At 34.9% G+C, this 14,531-nt stretch overlaps 2 protein-coding genes across 2 annotated transcripts; one reads left to right on the top strand and one right to left on the bottom strand.

The window, feature by feature from the left end:
• Positions 1–1,617: 1,617 nt before the first annotated feature.
• On the top strand, positions 1,618–4,100 carry LOC143445714 (prenylated Rab acceptor protein 1-like). The gene is made up of 5 exons (XM_076944997.1): positions 1,618–1,910; positions 2,153–2,359; positions 2,778–2,875; positions 2,996–3,097; positions 3,204–4,100. Exons 1-5 carry the CDS (start codon positions 1,858–1,860, stop codon positions 3,299–3,301), a joined length of 558 nt encoding a protein of 185 aa, XP_076801112.1. The 5' UTR covers positions 1,618–1,857; the 3' UTR covers positions 3,302–4,100.
• A 33-nt stretch (positions 4,101–4,133) lies between these two features.
• LOC143445713 (ubiquitin-associated and SH3 domain-containing protein B-like) lies at positions 4,134–12,238 on the bottom strand. The gene is made up of 17 exons (XM_076944996.1): positions 11,990–12,238; positions 11,337–11,390; positions 11,110–11,186; positions 10,672–10,781; positions 9,731–9,932; positions 9,399–9,571; positions 9,107–9,207; positions 8,390–8,503; positions 8,031–8,157; positions 7,812–7,958; positions 7,550–7,688; positions 7,321–7,430; positions 6,904–7,009; positions 6,589–6,660; positions 6,333–6,503; positions 6,085–6,191; positions 4,134–5,956 (listed from the first exon to the last, which is right to left on the bottom strand). Exons 1-17 carry the CDS (start codon positions 12,100–12,102, stop codon positions 5,825–5,827), a joined length of 2,055 nt encoding a protein of 684 aa, XP_076801111.1. The 5' UTR covers positions 12,103–12,238; the 3' UTR covers positions 4,134–5,824.
• Between the last annotated feature and the right edge of the window lie 2,293 nt (positions 12,239–14,531).

The raw sequence follows: 14,531 nt of genomic DNA, 5'->3' as shown, positions 1-14,531 counted from the left end.
AGACCTTTCATCAGGTAAATTTTATCGAAATTTCTTCACTATCCTCTTCTAACCCTCTAGGGCATTCTTATACGCTGCTTATAATAGGACTAGCATATATGTGTCTAATATTTACAAGAAGTCCACACACTGGCGACAGCCTACTCGTGCCTCATATCAAAATTTCTAAATAGCTTCTAGCTCAACAAAATGAGAGATCGAATAAAGGAAACCTATCATTAGCGGGTTTATGCTGGTGAGGCGTTACGCTAATGTGGATCTGGAGTCTGAATCAATTTAATATAACTTCGTTTCACAGGAATCCCCATTCAGTTTTCCGTTTTGTAACCAAACCGCTAATTTTGACGAAATCGTAAAATAATGCAGCTCTTCGGTTCATTGAGTGATGCCGTGTTTCGCTTTGCAGAAAACATCATGGATTAAACAGAATAACAACACCATATAGCCTACTGTATATATAGCACAAACAAATTACAGTTCAGCTTTTATGAATTGTTTTTCGACAACATCGCGTTCTACAGATTCAACCAATGATAGAACAAACATTTGTTACAAGGGATTCCTACATCGCATGATTGATCAATCACCCAATGCTTTGACAATCGAGGTCAATTTAATCGATAAAATAGGTTTGTTTTCTAGTAAGTCCTACATAGCAAAATGACTAATTTGAAGCTAATTCTGACAAAATTTACCACATCAAGCACAAATATAAAAGAAACAACCTTTCCATAACTATAATCGATAAACTTTCACAATGAGTTTCTTGGAATCACCGATTCAATTATCGGTGGTTTTGCTGAACTCACGCAAACTTTTTTGATCCCGCCACAGCGTACAAAGTACTCACCAAGTGAGAAAGGTTGAAGGTTGATACAGCAGTGAGACGGTGACGCCATTGGCTTGGAGCAGCTTTGTTGAGCTTGGTTTGATTAGAATTGATCTGACTATGTTCGTCTTCTGTTTCCGTAAGCAGCGGTTGAAAGGTAATCAAGATATGAAGAAATTGGACAGCAAAACCTAATTGACCTTGTGTTAATTAGATACAGATTGTTGATACAATTACTATCTACATAAATTTTTACTATTTTTATGACTTATACTTTGTACAGTTTCGACATTTTACACCTCATGGTTTTTCCAAGTTAAAAAATTCTCTGTTGTTGTCTTATAAAATGTTTTCACATGCACCATATCATGCAACAAAATATTTTCAAACTTTTTTTATCGAGTTTTGTATATTTTATAATGATTTCTATGATTTCTATTTAGCTGTACATAGAATGTATGCGAGAAAAGTTACTTACTGACTTGGCTTTAATAAAAAAAAAATTTACTGTAAAATTCAAAATTACAAGCACACAAGGTAAATTTTAAACTTATTTCTTTTGTGCTTTTAAAATGACAAAAACCTTTGATTTTGTTTAATTAGTTGCAAAATATTGTAAATCATTTGGTTTTCAATAGCTTGTCATCTTTTTTCTATACATCGCTTATCCTTTTTAGTTTTGATCAGAATGTTAGTTTATTTTGGTTTCTGACGTTTACATTTCTGACGTAATCTTATAACAAGTGGAATCATAAATGAATCTGTGATTAAAATTATACTAGGGCATTAGGGATTAACCATTAAATGTAGAACTTTTAATCAATTTCTACTGAGCAATGAGACTTGTAATGTTGTTAATATTTGCTTATTATCCAATTTAGGATCTTGGTGTTTACAAAAGAATTGAAGCCGCATCAGTGACTGTGGTCTAGTTAGTAACTTTTGTAACCAAACCAGTTTTGTGCTCAATTGCTTGCGGGCTTTTCTTGGCGAACTAGTTTAAGCTTAAGAGCGGTAGAAAATTCGCCATGTCAAAAAGTGATACATTTCTTGAATTTGGAGCTGAAAATACCAGTGCCAGGTAAATTAAATAATTGCTGAAGTAAGTTTGTTAGGTTAATTGACATTCGGTTAGATTGCAAAGAGCTGAAAGTTGGTAATTTTTAAGCCAGAACGTTTATATGCCTGACGTTACATCCATTGAAAAAGTACTGATAATTTTGACAACATTCGTTCATTTCCATCCTGAATTTTGAAGAAGAGAAGAGTTATATCAAAGTTATTTATTTCATTTATAAATACAGTAAATTTTATGCTTTTTAGTTCCAAGATGAAAATAAGTGCTCCAGCGGCCAAGGAATGGATCAGCAAGAGAACACAAAGTGTCCGCCCATGGTCAGACTTTATCAACACAAATAATTTTCGAAAGCCAAAAGGAGTATCGCAGTGGACAAAAAGAACGGTTAAAAATATTGAACATTATCAAACCAACTACATTTTTGTTTTCACCGGTCTTATTATATATTGCGTGTAAGTTCTTTCTATAAAAGTTTCATCTGTAGATTTAATTTGTACCTTACATGATATAAACCGGGGGTGTTCAAATGGCGGATCTCGATCCGGATCCGGATCTTTTCAACTTTTTGTGTGGATCATTTTTTTCACTGAAACAATCTTGCAGATGTAGCACACTTCACTTTTGACTTTTACAAAGTTATTAATATGTTGTAGGTCCTACAATGTAGGGTACATTTACATAAATAAAGCACCATAAAAATTAAAGCATGTCCAATATGTTTACTATTCGTATTTATTGGATCATCACCTTGTCAGGTTTGGCTGTGGCGGATCATGGCAGAAATCATTTGAACACCCCTGATATAAACCATTCATGCTGGTACCGGTACATGAAAATTTCTCTGTAATCAACATTATTACCACTTTACAGCCTCACTTCTCCATTGTTGCTGATTGCCATTGCTGTATTTCTTGCTGCTTGCTATGTTATTAGTTCTAGAAATGAACAAAGTAATTTGAAGATTTTTGGTGAGTAACAATTTTAATTTGTAAATTGCTATCCAATGTACAGATATTTTAACAATTATCATACCTTTTTTATTTGAAAACGAATGTAATAAATAAAACTATGAGTCACGTAAATTTTAGGCAAAGAAATCACTCATGCTCAGCAGTATGGTGTTGCCGCATGTCTTTCTTTTCCACTGTTCTTTGTCGCCGGTGCAGGAGCTGCTGTGTTTTGGGTTTTAGGTCAGTTTTATGCTTAGTAATGTACTGATGTTATTTGATGTTAGCGCTTAGTTGTCTGATGTTTTTTCAATTCGATTAACGCTTTCTATTTGTGCAATTTTTGAAGGCGTTTCGTTTTTCTTAATCGGGCTTCACGCTTCTTTCCACACGTCGCCAGAGGAAGGTACCGCAGAGGATGAGGAACCCTTTATGGAGACTGTTTAGAGACAAACCGAATTAATTTTGATCAGTCTAACAACTTGTTATTATAAAACAGAATGTTTTCACATTGTTTGAAGCACTATCAGATATGATGGAATATTTTTGCTGCTTTCTGCTTATTTTTGACATCTATTTTGCTGTATTATCACAGAGGTATTTGATTTTATGAATTTGTTTACTCTACCTACATCGTTATCAATTCGTGTTTTGTACTGCAAAGTATCACGAAAAAAGCGACGTTCTTCTCTGAATACCACATGAACATCTTAATGTAGGGCAGTGTTTCGCAACCTGGGGTCTACGAAAGTAGCCCAGGGATTTGCAAGTTATACTTCCTCATAAATAGCCTACTGAGTAACAATTTTGAAGTTTAGGGCCAGCAAAAAAATAATTAATGCAACTAGGGGTCCACAAGCACAAAAACGGATGTAAACCACTGCTGCAGGTGTAGTTAATGTGATTCACGTGGTAAATTCTGTTCTTAGCATTTCACATGAATAATGTTTGGGGCACTGTTGCCTATTTGTTGCTGGTAAGAACATCTTGTGTTTAAAGAAATGTTTTTATGACACTTGGAAAAGTTTTCGCGTTCCCCGCAGGTTTACTACTGTGATGGTTAAAAAGGTATTTATTTGAATTATATTTGCTTCTGTCTGTCGTGTACTTGACATGATATTTATGGCTTTAACATAAGATATAAATTTATGTTTTTTTTGTCAAAATATTGCCTAAATAATTTACACAGGAAAATTACTGTTGGTGCTCTTGTTAATGCTTAAATAAATAGAACTTTAGATGACAACACTTTTGTCACATCAACAGCTGGAAAACAGGAGAATATACAAATTTGTGTATTTTCGAGACTAAAATCAAGTAACCGATAATCAATATAGCTATGGCAGTTATAAGTTGAACATCTTTCGAAATATATCTTTAGGTAGTCATAAACGCATTGTGTTCTGTAAAATATAACAAACATCTTGTAACTTCAAGCAAATTAGTATGTTGAGAGTTATCCTGAACACATCTCAAGACAAATCCCTGGATATCGTAGCTCGATAAAGCAAAGAGAGCAGAGTTATTAATTAATCATTGAAATATCGACACGCAATGAACACTGTTTATAAAAAAATAATTTCACCAATCAAATCGAGGTTTTAGTTTCCAAACATGTATATTATAAACATGAAAATCAGATTACCAAAACACAGTCATATCAGTTATGTATTGTTTCACACTTCTGTAAATCTTAAATTTTAACGTGTTGAAGTTATTATATGTTTCAGTGATGCATCTGTAATTTTGTCTTTTGACATCAACAACGAAATTTTTGTGAAAGGTAGCAGCGAAAAATTTGGTGGTTGAGCTCATAAAGAATCTGTTTCAAATAGACAATTCTGACATTACAAGAACACTGCTTCATAAATATGCTTATAACATACATAAAAGACACTTTAAAGACGAAGCAAAAAGAAGAGACGACATTTATCAACACAGATTGCACAAATAAGACCGGCTGTTCGTGACTCTGATATAGATACAAAAATTTTCAAAATATATGGTGGTAGAACAATTAACAGTAAATTTTATCTTCCATAGAAGTATGTACCAGCCAAAGGTTAAAGAATATATCAGAAATAGTTACACAGCATCACAAGAAGACCAGTGATGTCACAAAACATTCATCCTGCAAAAGTTTCAAGTGGGGAGTAAACTGCGATTTCCCGAATGCTGTTTGAAAAATTAACTAATGATTTGCATACAGTTGCAATCACAGAATGCCACACCACAAAATCTTGACTATAATAGAATATAAAATAAATATATTTAAACACCAAGAAGCGGAAATAAGAGAACGGTGTATGCCAGTAATATACTGCATAAAAATGACACTTGTCACAAGTAAGATAACATTACAAACAACTACAACAGCAACGTCACAATGGTATTATCTAGGCTAAAACCGTGGCCACTATGAACATCTGTTGTAGAAATACTGACAACCACACTAAGCTGTTATACTGCTTTGTAAGTTGTAAGGTTCAAACAGCTGTTTAAAATGCGTAATCTTTATGCTGCTTGCAATGAATAAAAATTCTTAAAGTAAGACATAATATAGCATCCACTTAAACGTTGTATATAAGTAAGAAAAGTACAAAACACGACAATTTGTTAAGTGGTATTTAGAAGTGATATTGGTAAGTTCAATGAAAAAGAAAAGCAAATGAAATATTACATTACAAATAAAAGTCGTAACTATTCAATACCAACATCTAAACAACATAAAAAATTTGCATAATGGTGTTGAATGTGTGTGCTTTAGTGATTTAATTCATTGCTTAGTTCTATTGGGTGTTTAGCAAAACTTTACACCAAATTTACCTAAAACTGCCAAACGCAATACGAAGGATTTAATGTGACTTACACTTAAGTGCTTCAGGTAGGGAGAAACATTTCTAAACAAGATTACAATCTTCTAGAGAAGCAGTGAAAGGAAAGCGCTCTTAGAGTTTTCGCTTAATTCGATCAATCCTGCAGCATTTTCCAATCAAAATGGGGGTTTGGGGCGTGGGTTAAAGTGGGAAAGGGGGGTTCAATCAGTTCCCATATTCCCACATCTGCTCGTTCTTCCAAAACAATGGCACCACAATATGGGACCTACAGATGTCATTAATCATTATTGTTTGTTCATCAGTCTTGTTTCCTCACCGCAACATCATGAGCGTAGGCACTTCAAGCATGAGATATTTCAATAAGCTATGCAAACAATAGACATGTTATATTACCTTAGTGACGATGTTTACAAATTCTGGCATCGGTCGTGGACTTAAGCCTTGAATCTGCCGAGACAAACCATCCAACGAGCCAGCATGGGCTGTTATAAGTATGTCACCTGAATTGAAAAACATGGAACTTTTATGAGGACATCCATACCGTACATGGGCTACTTGCCACCATTCAACGACTTAAATTGCAATCCACAGTTTGTAACGTATGTGCACTCTTAAAATTTTTTCAAATCAGAAAAACTGACCCGATGTTTCCTTCAGCACGCTTGATAAAAATTTATGACATCTCTGGAAATATTCTGAACATCTCTCATTTGCTGAGAGGTCCTTTGGTTTCACTTTTGTTTGGTAAGACTTGGCCACGTTGACGCCAAATTTCGTGAGATAATTCACATCCATAAACTTTGGCAGGGTGGCTGCATTGATGAAGTGGTTTAGTGAAGTGTTTTGACAGCATGACGAATACCTCTTGTGAAAAATTAAATCAAATCTTTGTTATACCTGGGCTCCATTTCATCCATTCGTACAACGCGTAGTCGGTGTTAATTGAGCATTTTGTATCACACTCTAAACCTGTTTGAAAATAAAATTTTTTAGAAGTACCAGTACACTTTTATAATGGAAAGTTGCAAAATATTCATTATATCAGAAAGGTATTTGATATAAGTACAATTTATTTAACCAAATATTATGAGAATAACATGAAACGTTAATTTTCAAACTTAATAATAACAAGTGTAAAAGCTCAATAAAATGTTATCTGTGAAAGTCACACATTGTAAAGGTGTTTACTGAAGATCCTGTTCATTAATATACCTTTTAATATTGATGAAGCAGTTTGCAAGCACCGCAGAGCCGGACTAGAAAATGCGTGACTTATTTGAACACCAATCAGCTTTAATGCTTGTCCGGTTAAAAACGCCTGGAAAATTTTATAACACCAAATGAAGGAGAGAAAATGGGTAGTTAAACAAGGCTAACAGTTTATTTGTCTAAAAATAGTTCTTCCTTAAACTTTTTCAATGTCATAAATTAACATTAAGTTACAAATTGATGGATATGATGATATCAAGTACGTTCTACGCCTCCATGCCAGGGCAAAAACTACACAGATTGAAATTAAACATAACTTACTGCCTTAAGTGGCAACACACTAGCCTAGCCAAAACACTAAAGCTAGCCTTAGTATGCTGTGGCACTTTATGTTATTAACAAAAGAAATATGTTGAATACCTGGTGCAACCCCATCTCAGTAATAGGACTGTCATGGTTGAAGTCGCTTGGGCCACCACATCGTCCAGGCAACTTCTTCGGCATGTTTAAGTTCTTACGATGATATTTCCCTACGTTATATACATTGACACGGATTAGTTTGAGATGAAGATACTGAAACAGTGATATTTTCTCGATTCAAATCAAAATGATATGGTTATGACAAATCACTGAATCTCAAAGCGCCCACCTTGTTCATCAAAGGAAAGTTTTATCCACTGTTTGCCGAATGTAACATCAACTCTTTCGGCGTGTCGGAATATGTAGATGCGACGTGCTCGTGGAGTGACAGGAGGTGGAACAGCAACTGCACCTTTTGGTTTTTGAACCTAAATATTTCAACTGTTTTACATTGTGGCGTTACACCGAATTGTTATGTGCACTTCTGTTATAAAATTGGTTCAAGCCGTACAGATATTCTATGTCTACAAATCAACAAAAATATTATTAACCTGAGCATAGACATCTTTTGGCGGTCGGGGAGGGGGCTCTTCACCCGACTTTGAATTCTGGTTGCTAGGCAACGAAGGGGTAGTGCGCTGTGCGTCTGAACTTGATGCATTGGCTGTGGCTGAATTTTCCAGAAGGGTGTCTATATCCTGCGATAATTTTCAGTAACTTGGTTACTAGAACGTACACTTAAAGGTAGTATTTGTTGACAGACTTCTCACGGTATTTAAAAGTCCTCTTGAAGAAGAATACCCGGACGTGTGGAACTCGTCTGCACCTCTTGAATATCGACGACTCAATCGTTGGTCGTTGTCTGTTTCATTCGCTTTGCTCGCCAATGAATATTTTCTAAACATGACAAAATACAGAATGCCATAGAAATCTTAAAATGAAGAAATAATAAAAATTTTTTTAGTTTGTTATAATATAACTTTATGACAATCAAGATAACATTTCATATACTGATATAAATAGGAACATTGAAAACGGCATAAGTAAATTTTGAGTGTATATATGTATCATTTTATCTACTTTCTATGTGCTGCAATTGTGCTTCACGCTTATAAAGATCCAAACTTACTTGTGAACGGTCCACGTGTCTGTGTCTGTTGACTTCTCCGTATGAGAAACTGGGAAGAATCCGCTACATCCGGTCATCCAAGATGTTCCGTAAAACCATCCTTCAAAGCCCGTCCTACCACACGTGCAAAATGTTTTGTGAATGTACATTCCAACAAAGATATGATTTGATATAATCTATTCCTATTTCATATTAGTGTTTTACTCCGCGTTTTGTGCCAATGAACGCGTTTATTTTTCAAATTTATGAGATTTTATTTAACCACTAAACCATCCAGACAAAAGCACACACAATTGCATATAAACTATAACAGGCCTGATCAACTAGCGGCTCGCCGCATGCGGCTCTTTGCCCGGTATTATGCGGCTCTTTCGTTCATATTAAACCTCCGAAAGAGAGCACATTTTACCCATTTTAGGCAGATAAATAATGCAGAAAAGTAATCTCTACTGGCTAATGTTCAATTGATATTTGCTAAACAATGACTGATTACATCAGATTTCGACCCAGAATAAAGATGATGAAACTGAAACAATATCTGGTGCAGTATTATGACGTAATAAGAAAAAGCGTCATAAATCATAATGTGTATGATGTGGCTCTTTGCGGTTAACACAGTAAGAAGTGAGGCTCTTAGTCTCTGACTGGTTGGCCACCTCTGAACGGAACATGGAGAACAATGGGATCAACATAAATTAACACATATTTGTAGTTTACTTGTCTGACACATCTTCTGGCCCAACGAATATGCAATCGCCATTTATCAACTGCAAATGGCTTTCAGAAGTAGGTGTGTATGGATACAGAACTCGAAGTATCTAAAAATCAATAACAGAATTAAAATTTGATTAAACAATGAATTTTTGCAAATATTGAAACAACTCTGGACCTTGATAAGGAAAAGCCGAACACTTTTCTCGATCAATGACTCCATAGTTTGTTGGTTGCACATACTGAATGCTAGATTTCACTGTTATCTAAAATCTAAAGTGAATTCAGTATTCGTTACCTCACAGTCTCCAAATTTGGGATCTTTCGAATAGAGTCTGATTTCCCAGGTTGACGCTTTCTTCAAGTCCAGTTTCTTTGCAAGACTCTGCAGCTTATTGAAGTGATTGGCTGGAAACTTGTATGCAAGGGTGATATGTAATTGCTTGTTACTATGAGATTCCACTTTTGTATCTGGAGTAAAGGACAAGTAAGAATTATTCTTTAGTCCGCCACCATATTATATATATTCTTTATTGACACAATATCACAGCAAAACTTCATAATATGTAACAAATGTAAATAAATATGCAGTCTACAAAGTCCCTTAAATCTCCAAACAGTCCAGTTCACCTGCTATTTTTTGAGCTTCTTCGGCAAAAGCATTGGACAATTTTCGAAGAAAATTTGCTGCGCTTCGTTCAAGAAATAAACCAACGTAATTGTCTGCAGCAAAATATTCAACATCAAATTTTGACGGTGTTTCATCAGCACATACTCGATTGCAGGCTGTTGTCACTGCTCGCACTAATTTCGATACATTTTCATCCTTGCACTAGAATTATAAATGGAAAAAATTTATTCATTTGTAACCTTTACCAAAGAGGTCATGTTTTTGTCAGCAAATGTTTATCTGCTAATTTCTTTTTTGAAAATAACTTAATTATGATAAATATTTAATTATCACTTATTATGACATGAATGAATTTTCAAGATAAATTTCAAAATAAAAGTTAAATTTTCAAGACACGTAGGTAATGGGCTTTAGAAGATTCCAGTATGTTGTGTGGTTGCTTCAAACCACTGTATGAGTATTAAAATTTCGTCTTGAACCCAGAAATACAAGTATACACAATCTGAATATTAAATCATGACAAACAGATTGTGACAAAACAATATCATTTTCTTAAAAATGTCTTTTGAAGACCGCGTAAACATAGTTACACAAAAAAAATCCACTAAGCGAAAAATAATAGTTCAAAAGTTACAATAAAATTTTGAATATAAGTTTTAAGAGTTACATTGGGAAATAAAATTAAATAAAAAAAAATCAATAAACTGCCATAATTGTGTTGTTGGGATTTTTGTGTACTTAGGTTTATTCCAAGATAAAGAATAACACAAAGACCAACTACAATTATAAACTATGGGCCATAGGAGCTGCCTTGGTGGGGGTCTGCAAACTCCTAATACTATAGTTAACTGGATAATTTAAATCTATCTTTAAAATAAATAAAATTTAATAAGTAATTTTGTAAATTTGCGATATATATATCATCATAACACAGACTTACTTTGAAAAATGAACACAATGTAACATGAGGGAAAGAAGTATGGACGCCATTACGACCACAAGCAACTAGTGATTGCTGCCAGAATTCTTCTAACTGAAGACCGAATGGCCCTACATGTTGTATCATTACAAACATTGTTATCAACAAGTACGATAGAATGCAACGGACCTACGACATTCTAACCACTCTTAGCACTTATTTTTATTCCATTGGTTAACCCCAAAGCGCAATAGCTGGAATTTTTTCGAACTATTTACAATCAAACGTTGAAGACCAAAAGGTGGAGAAATTTTCACATTTCAATATTTCAAAATATTGAACAACAAATCGAAAAACAAAACACCTATTTATATATACTTACGCAAATATCGTGCTCACTTCTAATTCTGTCAGAAAATGCTATTTTTGACTGCTACTGCGTAATAATAATATATTTACCCATGGGACATGCGTAGAGTATGAATTCTCGGGGTGTAACCTGGTCCAGGGTAGGGTCTTTAACATGGGCAAAGATCCTGCGCACAATAACTTGACTTAGTTCTTAAAGTAATGCAGCGATGTAATTTCTACTGTGAGAAGTGCAAGGTATTCATAAATTAAGCTGGATACAACGCTAACTGGAATTGCAAGATAAATACAGATAAAGGCGGCATTTTAGGACTTACCAATCACAAGCTACTTGTACCCCTGCATCACCTGTTGCTGCCAACGCTTTGTGTCTGAAATATTAAAGATTTTTTGTAAAAAAGCCTATTCACAAACATTCTCAGCAAGTCACATGAAGTACAAGTAGTACATTTAAGCTTGCTAAAGACTAAAGAGCCTGAATTTTGCTGTTTATACCAACAATGGGTTTTTTATTTATATATAACTGTATGTTAAATTTAGTCAAGTGTGATAAGCTCCATGTTATAGCCCTCAGTAAACAATTAATATCATCTTTGGTCAGACAATAAAGCGTATTGGTTGAACATAGCTGGATTTGACGATTATTTACATCATCACAAACCATGCAAGTTGTTAAGTATGGCAATTTTTGACAAGAAATAATGCAAGCAAAGACAAAAATCTTGGCCTGATGGTGTGCTCTAAAGCCTTAATTCTTTGTACATTTATTAAAAATCGACGTTTAAGCAATCAACTTTGCTTCAAAACCTCAAAATTGAGAATGCAGAAGCTCAAATTTTGACACTATGGTGGGCTATTCTTTACCTTAAGCTATGCATAACAACACAGCCTATTATATGCGTCAATAACAGGAAACAGTTCTTTTACGATAAAAACTTGCTATTTTACAATCTAGTTAGTTAGCACTTACGCTCTATCTTTAGGAAACCCCATGCTTAACAACACTTGCAACGAAGAAGTATTTCTCAATAAAGTATCCGCCGCATTTTGTTGAAGAAAGAGACCTTGGTCTTCTTTAGCCATCACGAAAAAATGCGATACTGTGCTAGGCTAATTGTTTCACGTTAATACTGTCCCAGTCTACCCCAGTAAACCGTCACTTTTGGAGGACTACGGTAACTCTTTCCTGCTACTTGGCTCCAATTTTTTCTGGCATTGGTGATATTTCCGTGTTGTGTACAAGAGCGCTACCTAATGGCTTACAACACTATTCACCAAAATTGTAAATTAATGCCCATAGAAAGGTACCGGTAGTAACAACAACTAAACTAAAACAAAACACTGACTACTTTCTACTTCAGCATTTAATAAACCTACTCAAGTACGTTATTAATTAGAACTTAAGTAAACTACTTTGTTACTCACTGACCGCCACTGACTATAGTAGGCTAATGCAAAACTACACAAAATTTTAATGGTTATCAATGAAGCGTAGTCCCTCTGCCTTTATAAAGGAAGATTTTCGTGTCCCGTCATTCTCACACAATATGGGAAACAAAGTCACAGCAACTTCTTTAGATCGTTGTAGTCAGTACTTTTGAAAAAGTTCATGCGACAGATTGAAGTGAAGAAACGTAGTCCCACGCACATGCCATGGCGTTGGGAGGCGTTTATCGCCTTTTTGTGACCCTTTGTTCACCCAGCTACTTGCGAAGTGATAAATTCCAGGGGGGTTGGGCGTAGCTCTTCTGGGTGCATTGCGTTCTTACGAGAAAAGTCCACTTTGTGCTCTTGCATAAAACAGGGCAGAATTGTCACATAATACTATACTTCAAACTGTTAATAAAAGAGGTCTATTTAAGTATTTGTAAGCTGCGTTTATCATTTACGTAGACGCATTGTTCATGCCGGAGATATCGAAATATTATAATATAACATGGTATCTGCACTTTGGTGGTCTATTGTATTTTCTTTTAATTTGAAAGAAGAAGGGTCAGGAAAGAATAAAAAAACTGCATTGTTTATAAACTTAACCTAGCTACCGTATTTCTTTTAACCTCAGCCTTAGATATGTTTGTTTTTTCGGACTACTTAGTAGGCCTACAGGCTATATTTAAAGGCAGTTAAAAAACCAGAGCGGCGTAAATCACTTCTAACGTTCTACAATACATCCAAAATCTAACAAAACAACATTGAAACCAAGCAAACACATAACTTCTGGATGTCAAATTGGAACCGAACCTGAACCTACCCTATTTCTACCACGTTCACAAATTACTAGAAATCTACACGTCGTAGAACAACCGGGTTTTCACCAGTTAGAAGAAAAATTCCTTATTGGCTTATGGTTCGTTGCATGATACTAATGTTTTCGAAAACACACCTCGTGAAATACGCCAAGTTTTACACCCAGCTTAGTTTTTACTTTATTCCTTGGACTTGCAGTGCTCCCGCTTTTTTGCATTTCATGCGAATTAAGCGCTGCATAAAATCTGATACAGAAAAGCGAGAAAGTAGACCAATGCGAGGGGGTGACCTACGATAGTCAATCATGAGAAAGAAAATGGCCTTTTGTATGAACTGCGATGAATAGAAAACTTCCACCTCTTCTCTCGTGAAAGCTCTCGTCAATTATAAGTTTTGACACCCCAACCCAAAAATTTATAAGCGAATAATTTAAACTATAGGTCAACACAGAAGGTAGTAAGCAGAATTTTGGTATAAATATGTTGATATCTCACAAAATACAACACCGAAATTTTTCAAAGTTGCTAAGTCGGGTGACCTGTAAAATTTCAGAAAAGTCATAAACTGTTAGCTTTTTTTTTATCAAGAAATACCTTTTTAAATCAACGCTATTTTATCAGGGTGCGTCGTCCTGATACAGTTGTTCGAGAAAGAGGTTAACTAATTTGAGTGGATACTTTTAGAAAACCGAGTCGAAACCAGAACCCAATATATTAAATTTGTCCGAACTCTAACCGAATCTGAACCATTTAAGACAAAAACTCGAACCGGAGTCGAACCTTTTTCAATTGTAACCACTTTTTTCAGTAAATTCCAGTAACTTCATGCAAGAGTATTGGAAAGCGTCTTTCCTATATACTATGTTTTATTCACAATGTTGGAGACCAAATTAAGCTAAGAAATACCCACTCTTGATGAAACTCCTTAAGCTAGCAAATTGCTACTTGGTCAGTAACCTAGTTAAAAAGTTTAAAATAATTTAAAAAAGTAATTAGGCTAACTAGATAATGCCATTCGAATCCGGAGCGAACTTTACATTAGCAAGCTTGCTAAGCCTAAACCCGGAGCCCAAAGAATTTGTGCACTTTATGCAAAACCGAACCGGTTAAATAAAATTTTATGAAACCTGAACCAGAGTTAAACCGTTTTCCACTGCGATTCAACTCCCTGCATAACCTATGAGCCAAATTTACTCTGGTTATGCGTTCTACCAACTTTCCTGCTCATGCTTGAAACGGATTGTATGGCCTAATTTGGTGAGATGA

This window comes from Clavelina lepadiformis, chromosome 2 (genome assembly GCF_947623445.1).
Source record: "Clavelina lepadiformis chromosome 2, kaClaLepa1.1, whole genome shotgun sequence".
Lineage (NCBI taxonomy): Eukaryota > Metazoa > Chordata > Ascidiacea > Aplousobranchia > Clavelinidae > Clavelina > Clavelina lepadiformis.
The sequence above is the reverse complement of the archived record's forward strand: the minus strand, read 5'-3'. Positions and strand labels throughout refer to the sequence as shown.